Below are 21,270 nucleotides of genomic sequence, written 5' to 3'. Positions count from 1 at the left end.
GGAAGGAGTGGGGGGTGGAGGGAGGGATGGAGGGGAGGAAGGAGAGGGGGGCTTGGCTGGCGATCAATCTGAGCAAATTGGAAATGTCACGGCCTACTCAACCTCAACGTCACGGCCTACTCAACCGCAACCAAGCGCTGGAAGAGCTCTCATCTCGCCACTGACCACCCTCACCCGCCTCCTTTCCTCCCTCTCGCCCCTCTTCTTCCCACACTCCAGATTTTTGGAGCCAACCCCACCTGGTAGAGAGGAGACCAGACTATTATCAGTAAAGAGGAGACCAGACTATTATCAGTAAAGAGGAGACCAGACTATTATCAGTAAAGAGGAGACCAGACTATTATCAGTAGAGAGGAGACCAGACTATTATCAGTAGAGAGGAGACCAGAGACCAGACTATTATCAGTAAAGAGGAGACCAGAGACCAGACTATTATCAGTAAAGAGGAGACCAGACTATTATCAGTAGAGAGGAGACCAGACTATTATCAGTAGAGAGGAGACCAGAGACCAGACTATTATCAGTAAAGAGGAGACCAGACTATTATCAGTAAAGAGGAGACCAGACTATTATCAGTAGAGAGGAGACCAGACTATTATCAGTAGAGAGGAGACCAGAGACCAGACTATTATCAGTAGAGAGGAGACCAGACTATTATCAGTAGAGAGGAGACCAGAGACCAGACTATTATCAGTAGAGAGGAGACCAGACTATTATCAGTAGAGAGGAGACCAGAGACCAGACTATTATCAGTAGAGAGGAGACCAGACTATTGTCAGTAAAGAGGAGAACAGACTATTATCAGTAAAGAGGAGAACAGACTATTATCAGTAAAGAGGAGACCAGACTATTATCAGTAAAGAGGAGACCAGACTATTATCAGTAAAGAGGAGACCAGACTATTATCAGTAGAGAGGAGACCAGACTGTTATCAGTAGAGAGGAGACCAGACTATTATCAGTAGAGAGGAGACCAGACTATTATCAGTAGAGAGGAGACCAGACTATTATCAGTAGAGAGGAGACCAGACTATTATCAGTAGAGAGGAGACCAGACTATTATCAGTAGAGAGGAGACCAGACTATTATCAGTAGAGAGGAGACCAGACTATTATCAGTAGAGAGGAGACCAGAGACTCTGACGTCCTACTCCCTCCCTCTCTCCCCTGCTGTTGCTAAGCTGCTGTAGTCTACTACTACCCCCCTGTTGGACTGCGGAGACTTGAGTTATGTATACACACACACATGTGGATGCACGCACGCACACTGGAGTGTACAAGTCCAGTAGAGGACACTAGCTGGTACTGCTTCACTGCCAGAGGTCCAATCTTACTCCCCCCTTGTACGCAAACACATACACACAAACACACACTGAGTCTGGGAGCAGAGCGTTAGTAGCAGAGTATCTCTTCACTGTGAGAGAGCAAATGGTTGTAGACGGGGATGCTTTCAGATAAACGTCTCCTCTCTGAAACCACATCATCGCAACTCTAAGAATTACTCAGGAAAACAAATACTGTGGCCTTGTGTAGACTGGGGGTGATACAGGTACCTACACTGAACAAAATAAAGGTTCTTAAATGGTTATTCGTCAGCTCTTAAGGTGCCTTGGAGAACTCTTGCCCGATAACGAACCTTTGAGTGTGGGGTTCTTGACGTGGCATCTATGGTTCTTCAGAATTCTAAAAGGTTCTTGAAATGTATGGATGCCTGCAAATGAGTCCCTTTCATAGCACACAGCAAATTGGCCAGTTTTAACTACTGTTGATTTTTCTGTGTAACATTTCTAGTGTTGATTCAAGAGTTAAATTCATACTGTAAAGAGTTACATTAACACGCAGTGGTGTAAAAGAACCCCAGTGTTGATGTTAGTAACCAGAGTTTAACCAAAACCACGCACATCATTATCCTATTTCCCAGCATGCTCTATTGCAGGCTGATTTTTAGAATTGTTGGTCTCAATATCTATGTTTTTGCATGTACATTGATTGATTAATTAATCTCATACTACTCAAATATAGATAACATACATTTTTCTATTCCGATCTGTTACTTGGACTTATTGCACCAGTTACTGAAATGGTTGTTCCAGTTTAGATGTTTAAGGTAGTCTCATATCTTAGTCTTCCCAACCCTGGCAGTCATTCTGAATGCAGGTTGTGGGAGAATAAAAATTCAAAATGTTGGATATCCCCACTCTGGCTGGATTCCAATAGGAAATTCACATCACTTTGCAAACCAGCATAATGTGACTTGCAGGCCTGATGTGGCCTGTAAACTATGAGTTTCAGGCCATTGTATTAGGGTAGAACTAGGCCTTAAAAAGAAGGCCTTATAAAATATGTATTGATTGTCTTAAATAATAAAAATGGTGAAGGCCACAGGACTGCAACAACCATGTATCTGTCTCTAGCAAACACAGTCATGGGTGGCAATAGTAACTCTAAAATTCACTTAGAGGGCTCCCTGGGAACTATGCAAATGAGGCTTAAAACCCTACAACACAACAGGAGAAAGCGTGTATTGACAGGGGTCACGTTTTATATTGAAAGTCAAGTGTTTTTTTTACTTCAATAGAGTGACCAGGGACGTACAACTATAGTTTTCCTTCACAGAAAATACATTAGTGCAACACATTAGGCAGACAATAGCTTAATTTTCATCAGATGACAACACAACTTTATTTGGGTGGCAGCCATACAAGTAAGAGCTTACAATGAAAGAGCAAGGTCTGATGCATTCTAATGTTTATCATAGAAAAGCCAGCTACATTTCCTATTGTTTTTCTTAAAGTTAATCTTGCATTTTACTGGAGAAAAGTAGGCTGGCTACACCCAGAAAAGTAGAGAAGAAAAGTTGCTCCACATCAGTCAGAGCGCTGTCCAGTGATAGAAAGCCCGTTCGTGAATTCTAATCCGAGTGGAGAAGTGCAACTTAAGCACAACATTAGTCTGATGCCGAGCAGAAATTACAATAAGAAGCATTTTACATCTGCGTTTACAAAACGCAGCAAGATATTTCTGAATTTTTCCTACCTGAAAAACTCAGAATTCTGATTTAACGCGACCCCTAATTTGAACTTCCTAGTTATCTAAGTAAGTGACTGAATTAATAAAGTGACGGGGCATCATATTGTATTAGCTTTCTGCCGTGTTTGAGAAGTCAAAGCCCTTTGGATGATTGCCTTGCGTTTTTCCTCCTCTCCGTTCTCCACCCGTCTTCTCCTCCCCCCCTGGAATGCCTGTCTTTACAATTAGTTAATTTTTGTTTACACTCGTTAGCATATTTAGCTAACAGCCTCCATGGAAATGCACCCCCTTGAGTACTAAGCCGGTAATACTGTATATCCTGGGATGAAAGAAGGACGGTATGATGATAAGAAAATCTGGATACCGCCCAATCCTATTTGGTTCCAACTTGCTCCTTTATTTTTAAGAGTGTACATCTGCTTAAAGGGAAAAACGTAAAGCCATCAAGCAAAATGATGGATCTTATAATGGATCCAATGTCCACAATAATGGATCTAATACGGATGATTATGACATGACGCTATGAGATTAGAAAGAAATAGTCTCAATAGAAGTCACTGGAGAAAAGCCTCTATGACTAAATAATGTATTGAAGAGAGAATACAGAGAATACAAGGAACATGTCCTTGGTTTGTGTCTTGCTGTTATGTGTTAGAGGGAAAAAGACTGAGATGTTCTTCTTACCGATGTGTTTTCCGTACATGTGGAAGAAGAAGCCAAAGCAGTATGCCGGGGGGTTGGTGATGCCGTACGGGTTCTTGGGTGCCACGTTGAAGAAGGGACTGACAAGTCTCGCTACCTCGCCCTCCTTCCGAGGCCGGGACGTCTCGATGTACATGTAGAAACCTGTAGGGTGGGGAGAACACAACATCAAATAACAAGGTTATACCTGTAGGGTGGCGAGAACACGACATCAAATAACAAGGTTATACCTGTAGGGTGGGGAGAACACAACACTAAATAACAAGGTTATACCTGTAGGGTGGGGAGAACACAACACCAACTAACAAGGTTATACCTGTAGGGTGTGGAGAACACAACACTAAATAACAAGGTTATACCTGTAGGGTGGGGAGAACACAACAACAAATAACAAGGTTATACCTGTAGGGTGGGAAGAACACAACACCAAATAACAAGGTTATACCTGTAGGGTGGGGAGAACACAACATCGAATAACAAGGTTATACCTGTAGGGTGGGGAGAACACAACACTAAATAACAAGGTTATACCTGTAGGGTGGGGAGAACACAACAACAAATAACAAGGTTATACCTGTAGTGTGGAGAGAACAAAACACTAAATAACAAGGTTATACCTGTAGGGTGGGGAGAACACAACAACAAATAACAAGGTTATACCTGTAGTGTGGAGAGAACAAAACACTAAATAACAAGGTTATACCTGTAGGGTGGGGAGAACACAACAACAAATAACAAGGTTATACCTGTAGTGTGGGGAGAACACAACACTAAATAACAAGGTTATACCTGTAGGGTGGGGAGAACACAACAACAAATAACAAGGTTATACCTGTAGTGTGGGGAGAACACAACACCAAATAACAAGGTTATACCTGTAGGGTGGGGAGAACACAACACCAAATAACAAGGTTATACTTGTAGGGTGGGGAGAACACAATACCAAATAACAAGGTTATACCTTTAGGGTGGGGAGAACACAATACCAAACAACAAGGTTTTACCTTTAGGGTGGGGAGAACACAATACACCACACCAAATAACAAGGTTAGTTACCCCTGTACCAAATGGTGAAGATTGAGGCCGAGACATTAGTATAAAATTACATCTGTGGAGTATCAAGATCACCAATGTGTTTCTCATTAAAGATTACTCCCACAAACATATTTAACCTTTATTAGTTGATGTTTTAATTTCATCCAAGTCTGCCCTTTTCTACAGCTTTTCCTTAATAACTCCACACCCGACAGCAGGTGTCCTCAAATGAAACTCACTCAGTGGGCCCTGAACACATAAAAGACAACCTTTTATCCAGCCAACACTGTCGTTCCCTACAAGCATATTTTGGCATCTCTGTCTATGTATTTGGAGTCTGTAGCAGAGAATTATGTTGGCCAAGTGGGACAGAGAAGGGGGGGTGGATCTGTCTAAAACCACACCAGAGGGCCAGGCTGTCTTTAGGACCCAAGCAGTACTTCTGGGTGACTGGCTCTGTTGTTGCTAGGCATGACTCTTAACAGTCACAAATTGCCGTTAAATCACATATGGAAACTCTTGATTGTGCTCTTTGTAATCTGAAAAATCCCATTCTGTAACGATCACATGGAATATTGTTTTGGATGGAATATTTTTTTATTAGAATCCCCCAAAGATCTCTCAAAACGTATTTTTAAATTGTTGCGGTTACTTTGTCCACTGCATGACAATACTGTATGTTTAGGAGAATAAAATGTCCCCCAGAGCACATGATATAGAGGATGTACGGAACAAGCCCTCAATATTTTATAATCCTTTGGGATGGAAATGGCGGCTCCATCCAGCTAGTAGTGAAACAGTGGAAGTCAATTTCCACTAAAGACCTCTCTTCTAAATAGACACTAACCGGAGGGCAGAGGGGACAGAAGAGATGACCATATCTCACGGTAATATGACACTTTCACGGGAGAAGCAGCAGTGAAACGAACCTTTCCCTCACATGGCCCGAGTCTCATTCCAGACCCAATCTACAGTCCCACTTTGGGGCAGGGGAAGGTAGCTAGGACGGAGAAAAAGCTTTCATACCCTCCAGCCAAAATCAAATAAAATGTCTTAATCTGTTGAATTTGATATCAGATAATTGCAGCCTCTTAGGACTGGTGGGCTGGTAATGAAATGCTGGACAGTTTCAACTCATTACAGTGATTAAAGCCAGTATGTTATTTATTACTTCAGCTGTTGCTACTAGAGCTGTCCATTCCTGTAAAGACTAGATCAATGCTCACTCTCCCTCAGGACTGACACACAGGCCAACTGCCACCGTTTCTTGCAGAGGGTGTTCTGTCAAACAGTGAAACAATTTTGCCTGCGTTTAGACTGTATCAATCTCTCATATTGAACACTAGCAGGCAACTCTCTGTCAGGCACTGTCCCCATGGAAACCAGAGAGAGAGAGAGGAGGGGTTAGAGAGAGAGAGCGAGACAGAGAGAGTTGAGACAGAGAGAGAGAGAGAGAGAGAGAGACAGAGAGAGACAGACAGACAGACAGACAGACAGACAGACAGGCAGACAGACAGACAGACAGACAGAGCAGGAGCGAGAGCGCGAGCGCGAGAGAGAGAGAGAGAGAGAGAGAGAGAGAGAGAGAGAGAGAGAGAGAGAGAGAGAGAGAGAGAGAGAGAGAGAGAGAGAGAGAGAGAGAGAGAGAGAGAGAGAGAGAGAGAGAGAGAGAGAGAGAGAGAGAGAGAGAGAGATGAGTACCATGAAAGTGAGAGTGCTTAATTGTTTGTTGCATGTTCCATTGTGTTGATATTGACAAGTGTTATTGATTGGCCGTGTGTAGTGTGTGTTGTTAATACAGTATCTGTACTGAGTTGACTACCAGGGTCAAGACTAAAATATTACTCAGAAAGACCTGGAAGTCTACCTGGAAGCCAATCGTTCCAATACGCTGTGAAAGAACATGCGTCACAAACAGATACATGTAACATAACCAATTAAAAATAAGTGTAAAAAATACTCTAGCTAGTTAGGCTGGCTAACATAGTTAACTGTGGGGCAAAACAATTCCCTTATGACCTTCTTTGTCGCATTGAAGATTCCCAAACACAGTGCACCTAAAATCCTAATGACATCACAATAAAACATACTGTAGCTGTGTTTTCCTTCCTGGGTTTGCTTACCCTGTTTGGATCCGCTGCGGTCGCCACTAGGCCCGGTGTTGGGCGTGTACTTGGTGTCACGGGTGGCGGCGCTGTGTCTCGTCCAATCGAAGTCGTCGTTCTTGTCCTGTGTGAACATACAGATGGGCTCCTCCTCGAAGCTGCAGTGGAACTCTCCTGAAGCACGGGTCAGAAAACCACTGTTACAGTCATCATTGGAATATAAATACTAGAACCTCATCATATAATGTCTACAGTAGTAGATGAAAGCTGCAGTAACTCTCATGGAGCACGGGTCGAGAAATGCTCTTATAATCACAATATAGTCCAAATGTAGGTACAAATCAGAGGAGGCTGGTGGGAGGAGCTATAGGAGGATGGGCTCATTGTAATGGCTGGAATGGAATAAATGGAACGGTATCAAACACATGGAAACCACATGTATGACTCTGTTCCATTAATTCCATTCAAGACATTACAATGAGCCCGTCCTCCTATAGCTCCTCCCACCAGCCTCCTCTGGTACAAATGGAAATACTTGATAGAACCTCCTCATGGTATTGACCATGACATTGGCTACTGAACCATGAATGAATAGCAGCGGTGCATTCTATATTCTTATGTTGATCATGTGAGTAAACACCGGTCAATGGATACTGCTATGCATGTCTACCAATGAGTGCACGACTAAGGTTCTGAGAATGAGTTCACCCAATGAATGGCTTCAGATAGCTGACCATGAATCTAGTGGGACCATGAATGACTGCTGTGCAATGCATTCTATAAGAGGACATACTGTTGAAGTTAATCATGTGGAAATCAACACAGGCCGATGCATGTGTGTCTAACAATGAGAGAGCTACAGGTTACTGCCAAAAAAAAGGAAACATCAACAGAACAGCTTCAAAACTCCTTGGCTGTGTTCGAATACTCATTCTAACCGCACTAACCATACTATTTGTGACGTAGATTGAATATGTAGTAAGCTTATTGGTCATAGTATGGATATACACTGCTCAAAAAAATAAAGGGAACACTTAAACAACACAATGTAACTCCAAGTCAATCACACTTCTGTGAAATCAAACTGTCCACTTAGGAAGCAACACTGATTGACAATAAATTTCACATGCTGTTGTGCAAATGGAATAGACAACAGGTGGAAATTATAGGCAATTAGCAAGACACCCCCAATAAAGGACTGGTTTTGCAGGTGGTGACCACAGACCAATTCTCAGTTCCTATGCTTCCTGGCTGATGTTTTGGTCACTTTTGAATGCTGGCGGTGCTTTCACTCTAGTGGTAGCATGAGACGGAGTCTACAATCCACACAAGTGGCTCAGGTAGTGCAGCTCATCCAGGATGGCACATCAATGCGAGCTGTGGCAAGAAGGTTTGCTGTGTCTGTCAGCGTAGTGTCCAGAGCATGGAGGCGCTACAAGGAGACAGGCCAGTACATCAGGAGACGTGGAGGAGGCCGTAGGAGGGCAACAACCCAGCAGCAGGACTGCTACCTCCGCCTTTGTGCAAGGAGGAGCGAGCAGGAGGAGCACTGCCAGAGCCCTGCAAAATGACCTCCAGCAGGCCACAAATGTGCATGTGTCTGCTCAAACGGTCAGAAACAGACTCCATGAGGGTGGTATGAGGGCCCGACGTCCACAGGTGGGGGTTGTGCTTACAGCCCAACACCGTGCGGGATGTTTGGCATTTGCCAGAGAACACCAAGATTGGCAAATTCGCCACTGGCGCCCTGTGCTCTTCACAGATGAAAGCAGGTTCACACTGAGCACGTGACAGACGTCACAGAGTCTGGAGACGCCGTGGAGAACGTTCTGCTGCCTGCAACATCCTCCAGCATGACCGGTTTGGTGATGGGTCAGTCATGGTGTGGGGTGGCATTTCTTTGGGGGGCCGCACAGCCCTCCATGTGCTCGCCAGAGGTAGCCTGACTGCCATTAGGTACCGAGATGAGATCCTCAGACCCCTTGTGAGACCATATGCTGGTGCGGTTGGCCCTGGGTTCCTCCTAATGCAAGACAATGCTAGACCTCATGTGGCTGGAGTGTGTCAGCAGTTCCTGCAAGAGGAAGGCATTGATGCTATGGACTGGCCCGCCCGTTCCCCAGACCTGAATCCAATTGAGCACATCTGGGACATCATGTCTCGCTCCATCCACCAATGCCACGTTGCACCACAGACTGTCCAGGAGTTGGCGGATGGTTTAGTCCAGGTCTGGGAGGAGATCCCTCAGGAGACCATCTGCCACCTCATCAGGAGCATGCCCAGGCGTTGTAGGGAGGTCATACAGGCACGTGGAGGCCACACACACTACTGAGCCTAATTTTGACTTGTTTTAAGGATATTACATCAAAGTTGGATCAGCCTGTAGTGTGGTTTTCCACTTTAATTTTGAGGGTGACTCCAAATCCAGACCTCCATGGGTTGATAAATTTGATTTCCATTGATAATTTTTGTGTGATTTTGTTGTCAGCACATTCAACTATGTAAAGAAAAAAGTATTTAATAAGATTATTTCATTCATTCAGATCTAGGATGTGTTATTTTAGTGTTCCCTTTATTTTTTTGAGCAGTGTAGTTAGTATGCCAAAATTCCCGGATGTTGTTCTACATTCGCCAACATTCAAAATATACAAGCAGTGGACACTATTTCCGTGCCTTTAGGGCAAACAATGCAATTCTTCAGATTTGAAGAAAATGACGGAAAATATGCAGCCGAAGTCCAACGAGGACGGATACAAATGTAAGTACAAAAAGTTAATATTCATTGCTTTAACTAATTAAGACAAATGTTAAGAAAATATTGAGCAATGTCATAAAAAAGTAATGACTTTTCAAATAAGTTACATTACAGGTTATGTTGGCTGACAATTTGTTAGTTACGCTATCTGTAAGGGTTGGGGTGAGGTGTGACCCAGGTGCGGTGCAGGAATACAGTAGGCAGTAGGCAGAGATGGTGAAACAAGGATCTTTACTGGTGGTCCCGATGCCAGAATACAAAATAACAGACTTATCACGATAAAAGAAAGGCGGAGCAAATAAGCCAAAATACGAAATACTACCTACGACTGAAACAAATCACGAAACAGGGATTCATAGGTCTTCATTCAGACACTGAGTAGTACTGCTGGACATAGAGAAACTAACAGAGAAAACTGAGCAAAGGAACACAGGGAAGTGAGGGCATAAATACACAGGTGAACAGTTAGACACAGGTGACACCAATAGGGTACTGATTGGTCCAGACTGTGAGTGAGGAGGTGCCTAAGGTTGTCGGAGGATGACACCTAGTGGGTCGCTCTGGAACTGTGGCCCCCTCCTGTAACAGCTATCCTTACGAACCGCATAGCATATCTATACAGCAGTTGCTTGTATGTACCAGTATGTTAGCTAGCTAACTAACGTTAGTTGGATACTAATATATCGAACTTGCCAGTATATGAACTATTCCATAGTTGTGTGTGGTATGTCTGTCTCGAGCTGCATACAGTGCATTGCGTGTCGAGTTGAGCCATATAGGGTTTAACATACAGTGCCTCGCAAAAGTATTCATCCCTCTTGGCGTTTTTCCTATTTTGTTGCAATACAACCTGTAATTTAAATGGATTTTTATTTGGATTTCATGTAATGGACATACACAAAATAGTCTAAATTGGTGAAGTGAAATGAAAAAAATAACTTGTTTAAAAAATTCAAAAAAATAAATACAGGAAAAGTGGTGCGTGCATATGTATTCACCCCCTTTGCTATGAAGCCCCTAAATAAGATCTGGTGCAACCAATTACCTTCAAAAGTCACATAATGAGTTAAATAAAGTCCACCTGTGTGCAATCTAAGTGTCATATGATCTGTCACATGATCTCAGTATATATACACCTGTTCTGAAAGGCCCCAGAGTCTGCAACACCACTAAGCAAGGGGCACCACCAAGCAAGCGGCACCATGAAGAACAAGGAGCTCTCCAAACAGGTCAGGGACAAAGTTGTGGAGAAGTACAGATCAGGGTTGGGTTATAAAAAAATATCAGAAACTTTGAACATCCCACGGAGCACCATTAAATTCATTATTCAAAAATGGAAAGAATATGGCAACACAACAAACCTGCCAAGAGAGGGCCGCCCACCAAAATTCACGGACCAGGCAGCAGGGCATTAATCAGAGAGGCAACAAAGAGACCAAAGATAACCCTGAAGGAGCTGCAAAGCTCCACAGCGGAGATTGGAGTATCTGTCCATAGGACAGCTTTAAGCCGTACACTCCACAGAGCTGGGCTTTACGGAAGAGTGGCCAGAAAAAAGCCATTGCTTAAAGAAAAAAATAAGCAAACACGTTTGGTGTTCACCAAAAGGCATGTGGGAGACTCCCCAAACATATGGAAGAAGGTACTCTGGTCAGATTAGACTAAAATTTAGCTTTTTGGCCGTCAAGGAAAACGCTATGTCTGGCGCAAACCCAACACCTATCATCACCCCGGGAACACCAACCCCACAGTGAATCATGGTGGTGGCAGCATCATGCTGTGGTGATGTTTTTCATCGGCAGGGACTGGGAAACTGGTCAGAATTGAAGGAATGATGGATGGCGCTAAATACAGGGAAATCCTTGAGGGAAACCTGTTTCAGTCTTCCAGAGATTTGAGACTGGGACGGAGGTTCACCTTTCAGCAGGACAATGACCCCAAGCATAATGCTAAAGCAACACTCGAGTGGTTTAAGGGGAAACATTTAAATGTCTTGGAATGGCCTAGTCAAAGCCCAGACCTCAATCCAATTGAGAATCTGTGGTATGACTTAAAGATTGCTGTACACCAGCGGAACCCATCCAACTTGAAGGAGCTGGAGCAGTTTTGCCTTGAAGAATGGGCAAAAATCCCAGTGGCTAGATGTGCCAAGCTTATAGAGACATACCCCAAGAGACTTGCAGCTGTAATTGCTGCAAAAGGTGGCTCTACAAAGTATTGACTTTGGGGGGGTGAATAGTTATGCACGCTCAAGTTTTCTTTTTTTTATGTCTTTTTCTTGTTTGTTTCACAAGAAAAAATATTTTGCATCTTCAAAGTGGTAGGCATGTTGTGTAAATCAAATGAAACAAACCCCCAAAAAATCAATTTTAATTCCAGGTTGTAAGGCAACAAAATAGGAAAAATGCCAAGGGGGGTGAATGCTTTGGCAAGCCACTGTAGGAATGGACACAAATAATAAAACATCAAATACAGATGACAAACATTTTTTGACTTGATTATTCACGTCATTCTTAGCTTAGCTAAGTGGTATAGTCGTTGTGCGTTCTCAATGGACATTGTTAATTAAATCGTAAGATGTCTATCTGGTAATTTGTTATGCTAACAAGCTAGCAAGAAGTTGCATAGCAACAGCATCAACTTCCGTTAGACAGGCGAAGCGCTAGTACACTGAAAGGATACAGTTCGTTTACAGTATACTAAAATTAACTAATGGTATATAGTATGTAGTATATACTCATTAAGAATGTAGTATACAACATGTTAGTATGGGTATTCGAACACAGCTCTTGGCATAGATTCTACAAGTGTCTGGAACTCTACTGGAGGGGTGTTTTGTTGATTGTGGTGGAAAACGCTGTCTCAGGCGCCACTCCAGAATCTCCCATAGGTGTTGAATTGGGTTGAGATCTGGTGGCTGAGACACGCACACACCCCCCCCCACACACACACACACACACACACACACACACACACTTGATTTCCCCTTATGAAAAATGAATCAACTCCTACAAAAATGTCCATTAATTATAAATTAAGATTCTACATCTGTAGGCCCGTAGTTCTCTATCGACGGTTCTCTTAAAGAGATATGGTCATCAAACTGTAATATGAAATAATATAATACGAAAACAACACGATATAACCAGAAGACATTTAGAAGCTGAACTGTCCTCAAGGAGTGGCTAAAAAGCAGCATCTAGATTCAGGACGCGGGTGCGTGTGATAAATATTCATTGATTTATTAAAAGGTAGCTGGGAGCAGTTTGAAGTGGCGACCTTGGTGGAGGTAGGAACTAGCGGCTTTACACAGGTAGTGGAGAGTGGCCCAGCTAAGACAGACAGAGCGAGAGAGAGGGGCCTCAGCTCTTGACTCCTCTACCCTCCAGCCTCCAGACTTGCAGATCTAAATGGGGGTCTGGCCCCCAGCATCTCTCTGCTAATGTCAATCCTCTGTGAGCTAAGCTAAATGGACCTGGGCCTTACTGGAGATAGAGGGGGGATTGGGAGGGGAGGAGTGGAGTGGAGTGGAGGAGGAGGAGGAGGAGGAGGAGGAGGAGGAGGAGGAGGAGGAGGGGAAGGAGGAGGGGAAGGAGGAGGAAGGATTTGGAGGGGAGTGGAGGAGAAGAGGAGGAGGTGTGCAGATGAGATATTTTGTTTAGATAAGATTGGCTGCAATCTATAGGGGGTTTGATAATGATGCTGGTAATAAATTATTATATTTGTTATTTGTATGTGCTAACTGCTAACCCAACACAATTACACAATACACTTTAGCAAATTAGTGTTTGTGAAGTCGTAGAAGTGAATGTGGAGGTTTCCTGTAAGTTACATGGGACCTGATTATAACATAATGTGAGAACGTTGGAGAGAACACATATAATGCATTAATGAGCACTACACACATACACACACACACACACACACACACACACACACACACACACACACACACACACACACACACACACATTCACACACAGATTCCACTCACATCCCCCATCCCTCCACACACAGCCTCCCCCCCCCCTACACACATACACACTGAAATGACTATCTCTCTTCCACACATTGTTCGTATAGGATACCTAGCAGCTCTTTCCAGCCAGTGTAGTTATAAAGTATATTACAGTAAAACTACTCAACAGGATTCTCCACATCAATGAGATACCCTGCTGCTTGTAGGGCTGCTCAGCTCTGCCTAGTTAAGGGGGGGATGTCCTCATCATACTCAGAGACATGCTAAGTGATGTGAGAGATAATAAATAAAGCAGTTACTTACTCAGGTGAGGGTTGACGGGAGCTGAAAATCAAAAGTGAGGTAGTCATTAGTAAACAATACAATAGTCTTCCATCATTTAAACAGCAGTTTGCTGACTCATATAAAAGGGTTTGGGTTTTGCCCTTGATGTGTGTGGAGTCATGGGACATAATGTCACAGAATGTCAAAAGGTACCGTTACACCCAAAACAGCACACAAACACTGTGTAAAGCAACCTTCTAACCTGACATTTGTAATGACTGAACATAAGAAGCAGCTGGTAAACTTTGAATTATGTTTCCTGATGTCCATCATCTCAACTTCTAATGACACATTCTCTCAGAGTACAATTATAGAGTTTAATTGGAAATGGAAATGTTTAATCAACTTTTAAATGGCATAACTGATAGAGAAATCATCTCCAGTGCAGCAGAGACAATCATTATCAGAATTAAAGATAGGAATGGATCCAAGAAGAAATGAAAGACATTTGAAATAAAAGTGGATATAAATCTATCCACACGCACGCACACACGCACACACACACACACACACACACACACACACACACACACACACACACACACACACACACACACACACACACACGCACACACACACATATACACACACACACACACACACGCGCAAACGCACACACACAGACTTCCCCCTCCGTGCTATCTACTGTGTGGGAGTGGGATTACTAAGAATAGCCTGACCACATTAATGAGCTTATAGATAAAATAGATGATCACTATTGCTGTTTATTTGCCTTGCTGATGTCCGTACCCAAGGTAACTTCCACTCACAAGCACCTTACATACACTGCGAGGCATGTGCGAGATAATGTTTCATCTCACTAATTTGTAGGAATAGCCTTTCTGTTGGTTGTGTTTGATAAGGGCCAGGGGCCTCATTTATAAACCGTGAGTACGTACAAAATATACCCCAAAATGTGCGTGCACCAGTTTTCACGCAAAAGTTGGCATTTATAAAAAATCTAACTTGATGTGATAAATGTGCTCACCTCCCCACAAATGTTTGACCATGCTTACGCACATCTGTTAGTGGTTGAAATATTGTATTGCAAGTAGGGCTGTTACGTGACCATATTACCGCCACACCGGCGGTCACAAGTCATGAACGCATTCTAATTCCACATAACCATTTAGTCACGGTAGCTAGGCTTCTCCAAGCTCTGATGCTGCTGATAGCCTACCAAACTTGCTAACTGCCTGGTACTCGAAAATCAAATCAAACACTTCATGAGAGCCCATGAGCTCATGTTGCGCAACATTTCTATAGGCTATGCAATTGCGTGAGAAAACAGAGTTTTGATGGCATCTATTAAAAGAGGAGGATCCCATCAGGTTTCTATAGGCTAGGCCTACTATATTTATTTATCAACTTTTCTAATATTAAGCACATTGATTATCTTTACAACAGGAGTATAGCCTACCTGGCTGGCATGAAAATGAACCACGGGAAAAGCGTCCTCCATTCGCTATTTAAGTGCATAGATGACATGTATTTTTTCCCCTGCCCCTGTTCCGAGACATGTGCATGAGAATGGTCCATTATAAATCAAAACAAATTTCACACATATTATTTAGTACATGTAAAGACAGGATTAAATCAATAATAGTCTGATGAGTGACAATATTAGCCTATCACTTGTGAATGATATATTATAATGATGCCCAGCTTGTGTGCAGTAAGGCAGGAAACAGTGCATGCCTTTTTTTTGCGACTTTTTCAAATCATAGTGGCACACCTCATGTAGTCTAGCCCACATCATTATTTGTTTTGATAAGGTTTGTATCAACTAAAGTGGCCAAATAACTTCTTAAAATTAAGCTAATTAATCCGCTTTACAACCGGTGTAGAGCCGAACTGGCATACATAGGCGGCTCGTGAGTTTCAAGTTTGAGGAAGATAATTTTCACCATAAAAATGCACCTTTATAGTAAAGCATTACATGCATAATCACATTTGCGGTTACTTTTGAGTATGGTGTTTTCCCGCTAATTGATTGCATTTTGGAACATTCGCTTATAGCCTACTGTCGTGTGCATATTGCTGCGCTTATAATGTGAAGAAATAGCCTAATAGTTTATCAACATTTTAAGTTAAACGTTCTGATCTGTTGCATCCGCCTCAATGTTTTTAAAAGACTGTTTGATGCTAGTGGTTGTATTAATTTGGGATCTATCGCATAACACAACTGTCCCAGAGTATGTTTGGAATATTTATTTCTTGCACAGAAGGACAAGTTGACCAATAGAATAGGTCAACTTTTGTACTATGGGGGACAGTAGATTGACATAGGCCAGTGCTTTTGCTGTTCGTTAGGCCTACTCATCTTGTTGGCTGACAAAAAGTAAATGTGGACAGTTCTTCCAACATTTTCAATATGCGCCTCGGAATTCGATAAGAAGGACGCGCACAGTTGCGTCCCCGATGTGTCCGTCTTCACTTATAGCCTACTTCTGAGCTGAGTTGTGAGAAGGGCCCGATCACGTGACGGGCATTGGCTAATAAGAATTGAGATATCTGAGAAAGCAATGTGAGTGAGAGGTGCTTCAGAGCACGGCAGCCGGGATAAGGGAATTATAATGATTATATTCAGCCCAAGGGCACAACGGCCACTGACCGCAAAAGGCATGGTTTTTTTGGGGGGCATTACGGCCACACAAGGTGGATGCCGCTGGGAAGTTCGAGGCATTATCAAGTGCTTGTCAAATTGTGAATGAGAGACTGATGAAGTGTGTACAGCCTGCACAAAAAACAAAGCAGAGCTCTTGCCTTTCATGCAACTTTTTTCATATCATCATTAGAGTCGCATCATGCAGCCTTAGAATGTATAAAAAATCTAAACATATAGCCCAACGTTTGTATCACAATTAAAGTTGCATAAATAACTTTAAATTAAGCATATAGGAGGACCTGTTTTTTTGTTAACCGCTCAACACAGAATAGCCCCATGTGCGCACTCCCTCAGATATCATTTGGAGAAAATATCCTTTCTATTTTATTCACCTATGTTCAATTGTATTCTTCATACTATAAAATAATATAAAATAATGCCACAGAATTCTAAGCAAATCTTGTCTGCTAAATGAACTAGTGTAGCCCAAAGCCATATGGCGTAGCCATATCAGGGCCTAACATAAGGACAACTCAGAGTATGATATTCTGATCTTCTGAACTATATATATTTTTTCATATCATGTTTCTTTAGACCTGTCTAAAATAAATAATGGATTTATTGTGATGGTGTAGCCTACATTAAATTGATTTATTAGACTTTTTAGAATGTTGATGATCCAAAGGTCTGCACCAGTGGCTTATAGGCTATGTGTGGAAGCCAGGAGATGCTAAATGTATTTATGTTAATTAACGGTCAATTACCGTGAGACCGGCAGTTATTTGCTTGACAATCACCTGCTGACAGAATTTAATGACCACCACAGCCCTAATTGCAAGCTGGCAAATAGGTATTTTGTGCACAAGGGGGATATGATGAAAAGCTTATTCATAAAAAACTAAAAATAGGAAAACATATTAACAAGCATGGAACCATTTACCATTATTGAGAAGAACAAATATCTAAAATAATTAGACATAGCAATCTTTTTCCTATTTTATTTTCATAACCATTGCAGAATATATTCCTCACCTTTCTGGCCATGATGGGTTCCTATTCCCTAAGGAGCCATACAACAAATTACCATGTGAATCTCTCATTTAATTGGACCTAGAAGCCTAGTAAATAGATAGGCTATATGTATTTCAAGTTTTGCATTATCATAGGCAGCGCGGTTAATAATACCGTTATACAGTTGAATTTATATTGAAGTTGACCTATGTATCCAGTTTCAAGTTTCAAGTACAGTGAAATGTCTTTCTTGCTTACTCTTTCCCAACAATGCAGTAATGAATATCAGTAGTACTATGAAAAATAAATCAGGTTGGGGGGAAAAGTCTATATAAAACATTGTTGAATTCAAAAGTTCTGCTGACAGGTCCACGACAATTTGCCATTGTTTTCTTGTTCAGAAACTGACACAGTCCTTATCCAGATACAGCATAAATGACTGCTAAAGATGAAAACATTCTGCCAACACAGTAAACAGACCAGTAGCTTATGTAAAATATTTGACAGTATACAATGGGGAAAAAAAGTATTTAGTCAGCCACCAATTGTGCAAGTTCTCCCACTTAAAAAGATGAGAGAGGCCTGTAATTTTCATCATAGGTACACGTCAACTATGACAGACAAAATGAGACAATTTTTTTCCAGAAAATCACATTGTAGGATTTTTTATGAATTTATTTGCAAATTATGGTGGAAAATAAGTATTTCGTCACCTACAAACAAGCAAGATTTCTGGCTCTCACAGACCTTTAACTTCTTCTTTAAGAGGCTCCTCTGTCCTCCACTCGTTACCTGTATTAATGGCACCTGTTTGAACTTGTTATCAGTATAAAAGACACCTGTCCACAACCTCAAACAGTCACACTCCAAACTCCACTATGGCCAAGACCAAAGAGCTGTCAAAGGACACCAGAAACAAAATTGTAGACCTGCACCAGGCTGGGAAGACTGAATCTGCAATAGGTAAGCAGCTTGGTTTGAAGAAATCAACTGTGGGAGCAATTATTAGGAAATGGAAGACATACAAGACCACTGATAATCTCCCTCGATCTGGGGCTCCACGCAAGATCTCACCCCGTGGGGTCAAAATGATCACAAGAACGGTGAGCAAAAATCCCAGAACCACACGGGGGGACCTAATGAATGACCTGCAGAGAGCTGGGACCAAAGTAACAAAGCCTACCCTCAGTAACACACTACGCCGCCAGGGACTCAAATCCTGCAGTGCCAGACATGTCCCCCTGCTTAAGCCAGTACATGTCCCGTCTGAAGTTTGCTAGAGTGCATTTGGATGATCCAGAAGAGGATTGGGAGAATGTCATATGGTCAGATGAAACCAAAATATAACTTTTTGGTAAAAACTCAACTCGTCGTGTTTGGAGGACAAAGAATGCTGAGTTGCATCCAAAGAACACCATACCTACTGTGAAGCATGGGGGTGGAAACATCATGCTTTGGGGCTGTTTTTTCTGCAAAGGGACCAGGACGACTGATCCGTGTAAAGGAAAGAATGAATGGGGCCATGTATCGTGAGATTTTGAGTGAAAACCTCCTTCCATCAGCAAGGGCATTGAAGATGAAACGTGGCTGGGTCTTTCAGCATGACAATGATCCCAAACACACCGCCCGGGCAACGAAGGAGTGGCTTCGTAAGAAGCATTTCAAGGTCCTGGAGTGGCCTAGCCAGTCTCCAGATCTCAACCCCATCGAAAATCTTTGGAGGGAGTTGAAAGTCTGTGTTGCCCAGCGACAGCCCCAAAACATCACTGCTCTAGAGGAGATCTGCATGGAGGAATGGGCCAAAATACCAGCAACAGTGTGTGAAAACCTTGTGAAGACTTACAGAAAACGTTTGACCTGTGTCATTGCCAACAAAGGGTATATAACAAAGTATTGAGAAACTTTTGTTATTGACCAAATACTTATTTTCCACCATAATTTGCTAATAAATTAATTAAAAATCCTACAATGTGATCTTCTGGATTTCTTTTCCTCATTTTGTCTGTCATAGTTGACGTGTACCTATGATGAAAATTACAGGCCTCTCTCATCTTTTTAAGTGGGAGAACTTGCACAATTGGTGGCTGACTAAATACTTTTTTCCCCACTGTAGGTAGGCTACAGTATTGCTGTGCGATAGGAGTGCGACATCATTGCCTTCTTTGCCTACTTAATGTGGTCCTCTGTAGCTCAGCTGGTAGAGCAAGGCGCTTGTAACGCCAAGGTAGTGGGTTCGATCCCCGGGACCACCCATACACAAAAATGTATGCACGCATTACTGTAAGTCGCTTTGGATAAAAGCGTCTGCTAAATGGCATATTATTATTATTATTATTATTATTATTATTATTATTATTATTAATCTCAGAGCCTATACCAAGGCAGGACATACAAACCCAATAATCTATTGACAAACTAAATATTGAACAATAATTTGTGTTTTGCATGCTGTGGCCTAATGCCAATACTTCCAAATGATACTGCAAATGAAGGGCGTTATTGTCACCATAAAAGGTGAATGGAGTCGTTTTCCAGGTGGAGTTTTAATGCTCGTTCATGCCCACAGTTTTACCACAGGTCTGATTTATAACGGAAAACATGCATATGTATGTCATGTGCCAAGTTTAAAAACCTTCTATTCTCATTGTTTCTACAGATTGTAAATTGAAAATAAACATTTTTGCTAAAAGTATTATTATATTATTGATCGATTGACTATGACTTTTCAGATCACCCAGTAGTGCTATCTGCAGGGTTAGCGCCAGGTAAATCTTGCAATCCTTCAGCCATAAAGCTTTGCTTTATCTTGGCCAGGTCACAGTTGTAAATGAGAACTTGTTCTCAACTGGTTTACCTGGTTAAATAAAGGTTAAATAAAAAAATAAAAAATAAAAAAAGATAATCCTGGACCTGTGACCAAAAACAAGCTACAAATGGACAGTACCAAAATAAATGATCTAATGATTCTGTCTCTTCGCAGCAGAATCTGCAGAGCTGAGAAGATTGTATCCCCCATATAAATAACATTCTATTAGTAGCAAGAATTTTGTATAATAATTTACATTGAAAAAGTTTTGAATCCGGCGTCGTTTTGCGTAACAGTTCATAAACACTATGCCATGGAATCGGTACGTCAAAAATCTCTTCCCAACAATTTTGCAATCTATATGGGACGGCTGTCAATCCTTTGGTCCTTAAATGAAACAGGTATACTTTTTTATTTATCACAGTTTTCTTTAACCAATTATGTTCTTTAATGCAGGGCCGCCAGACAAGTTCCTTACTTTTTCCCCCCATCCACTTTCCTCTTCCATTTCTGCGGTAATGCTGCAAATATTTGGTTGTAATTTTGGGTAGCGCAGACATTTCATATGTTTTTGTTAGCTGCATTTCCTACCTATGATATCATTTACGAAGACTTTACCTTTATTAAAATTTCTTCAAAAAATAACGTTTTTTGATCAATTAGCATATTTGAGTTTAACCACAATATTTGTTGCATTATTTGTTCTGTCGTTTCTGGAGGATTAAATTGAAATTGCAACCAACTTTCTATGGCTTGTTTTAGAAATAGTGACATTTGGGAGATTATTTCCTTTTCAAATAACTGAAAGTGAGAGGTTGTAATCTGAATAAAGGGGAAAAGGCCATTCTTCAACATAGGGTGAGACAATCTTACTAATATGCTAGAGAATCAGTTCGGATTTAAATATAACTTTTGTA

At 41.9% G+C, this 21,270-nt stretch overlaps 1 protein-coding gene across 3 annotated transcripts in view; it reads right to left on the bottom strand.

Moving 5' to 3' along the window:
• The window catches only part of LOC121548651 (MAM domain-containing glycosylphosphatidylinositol anchor protein 2-like), a 321,553-nt gene that overhangs the window by 22,605 nt on the left and 277,678 nt on the right, over positions 1–21,270 (bottom strand). For all 3 annotated transcript variants that reach the window (XM_045210138.1, XM_045210139.1, XM_041860170.2), the window contains exons 13-15: positions 13,908–13,928; positions 6,889–7,044; positions 3,713–3,874 (exon numbers count right to left, since the gene is read on the bottom strand). In XM_045210138.1, coding sequence (XP_045066073.1) covers positions 3,713–3,874; positions 6,889–7,044; positions 13,908–13,928 — 339 coding nt within the window. The remainder of the gene's footprint in view (positions 1–3,712; positions 3,875–6,888; positions 7,045–13,907; positions 13,929–21,270) is intronic.

This window comes from Coregonus clupeaformis, chromosome 33 (genome assembly GCF_020615455.1).
Source record: "Coregonus clupeaformis isolate EN_2021a chromosome 33, ASM2061545v1, whole genome shotgun sequence".
Classification (NCBI taxonomy): Eukaryota; Metazoa; Chordata; class Actinopteri; order Salmoniformes; family Salmonidae; genus Coregonus; species Coregonus clupeaformis.
The sequence above is the reverse complement of the archived record's forward strand: the minus strand, read 5'-3'. Positions and strand labels throughout refer to the sequence as shown.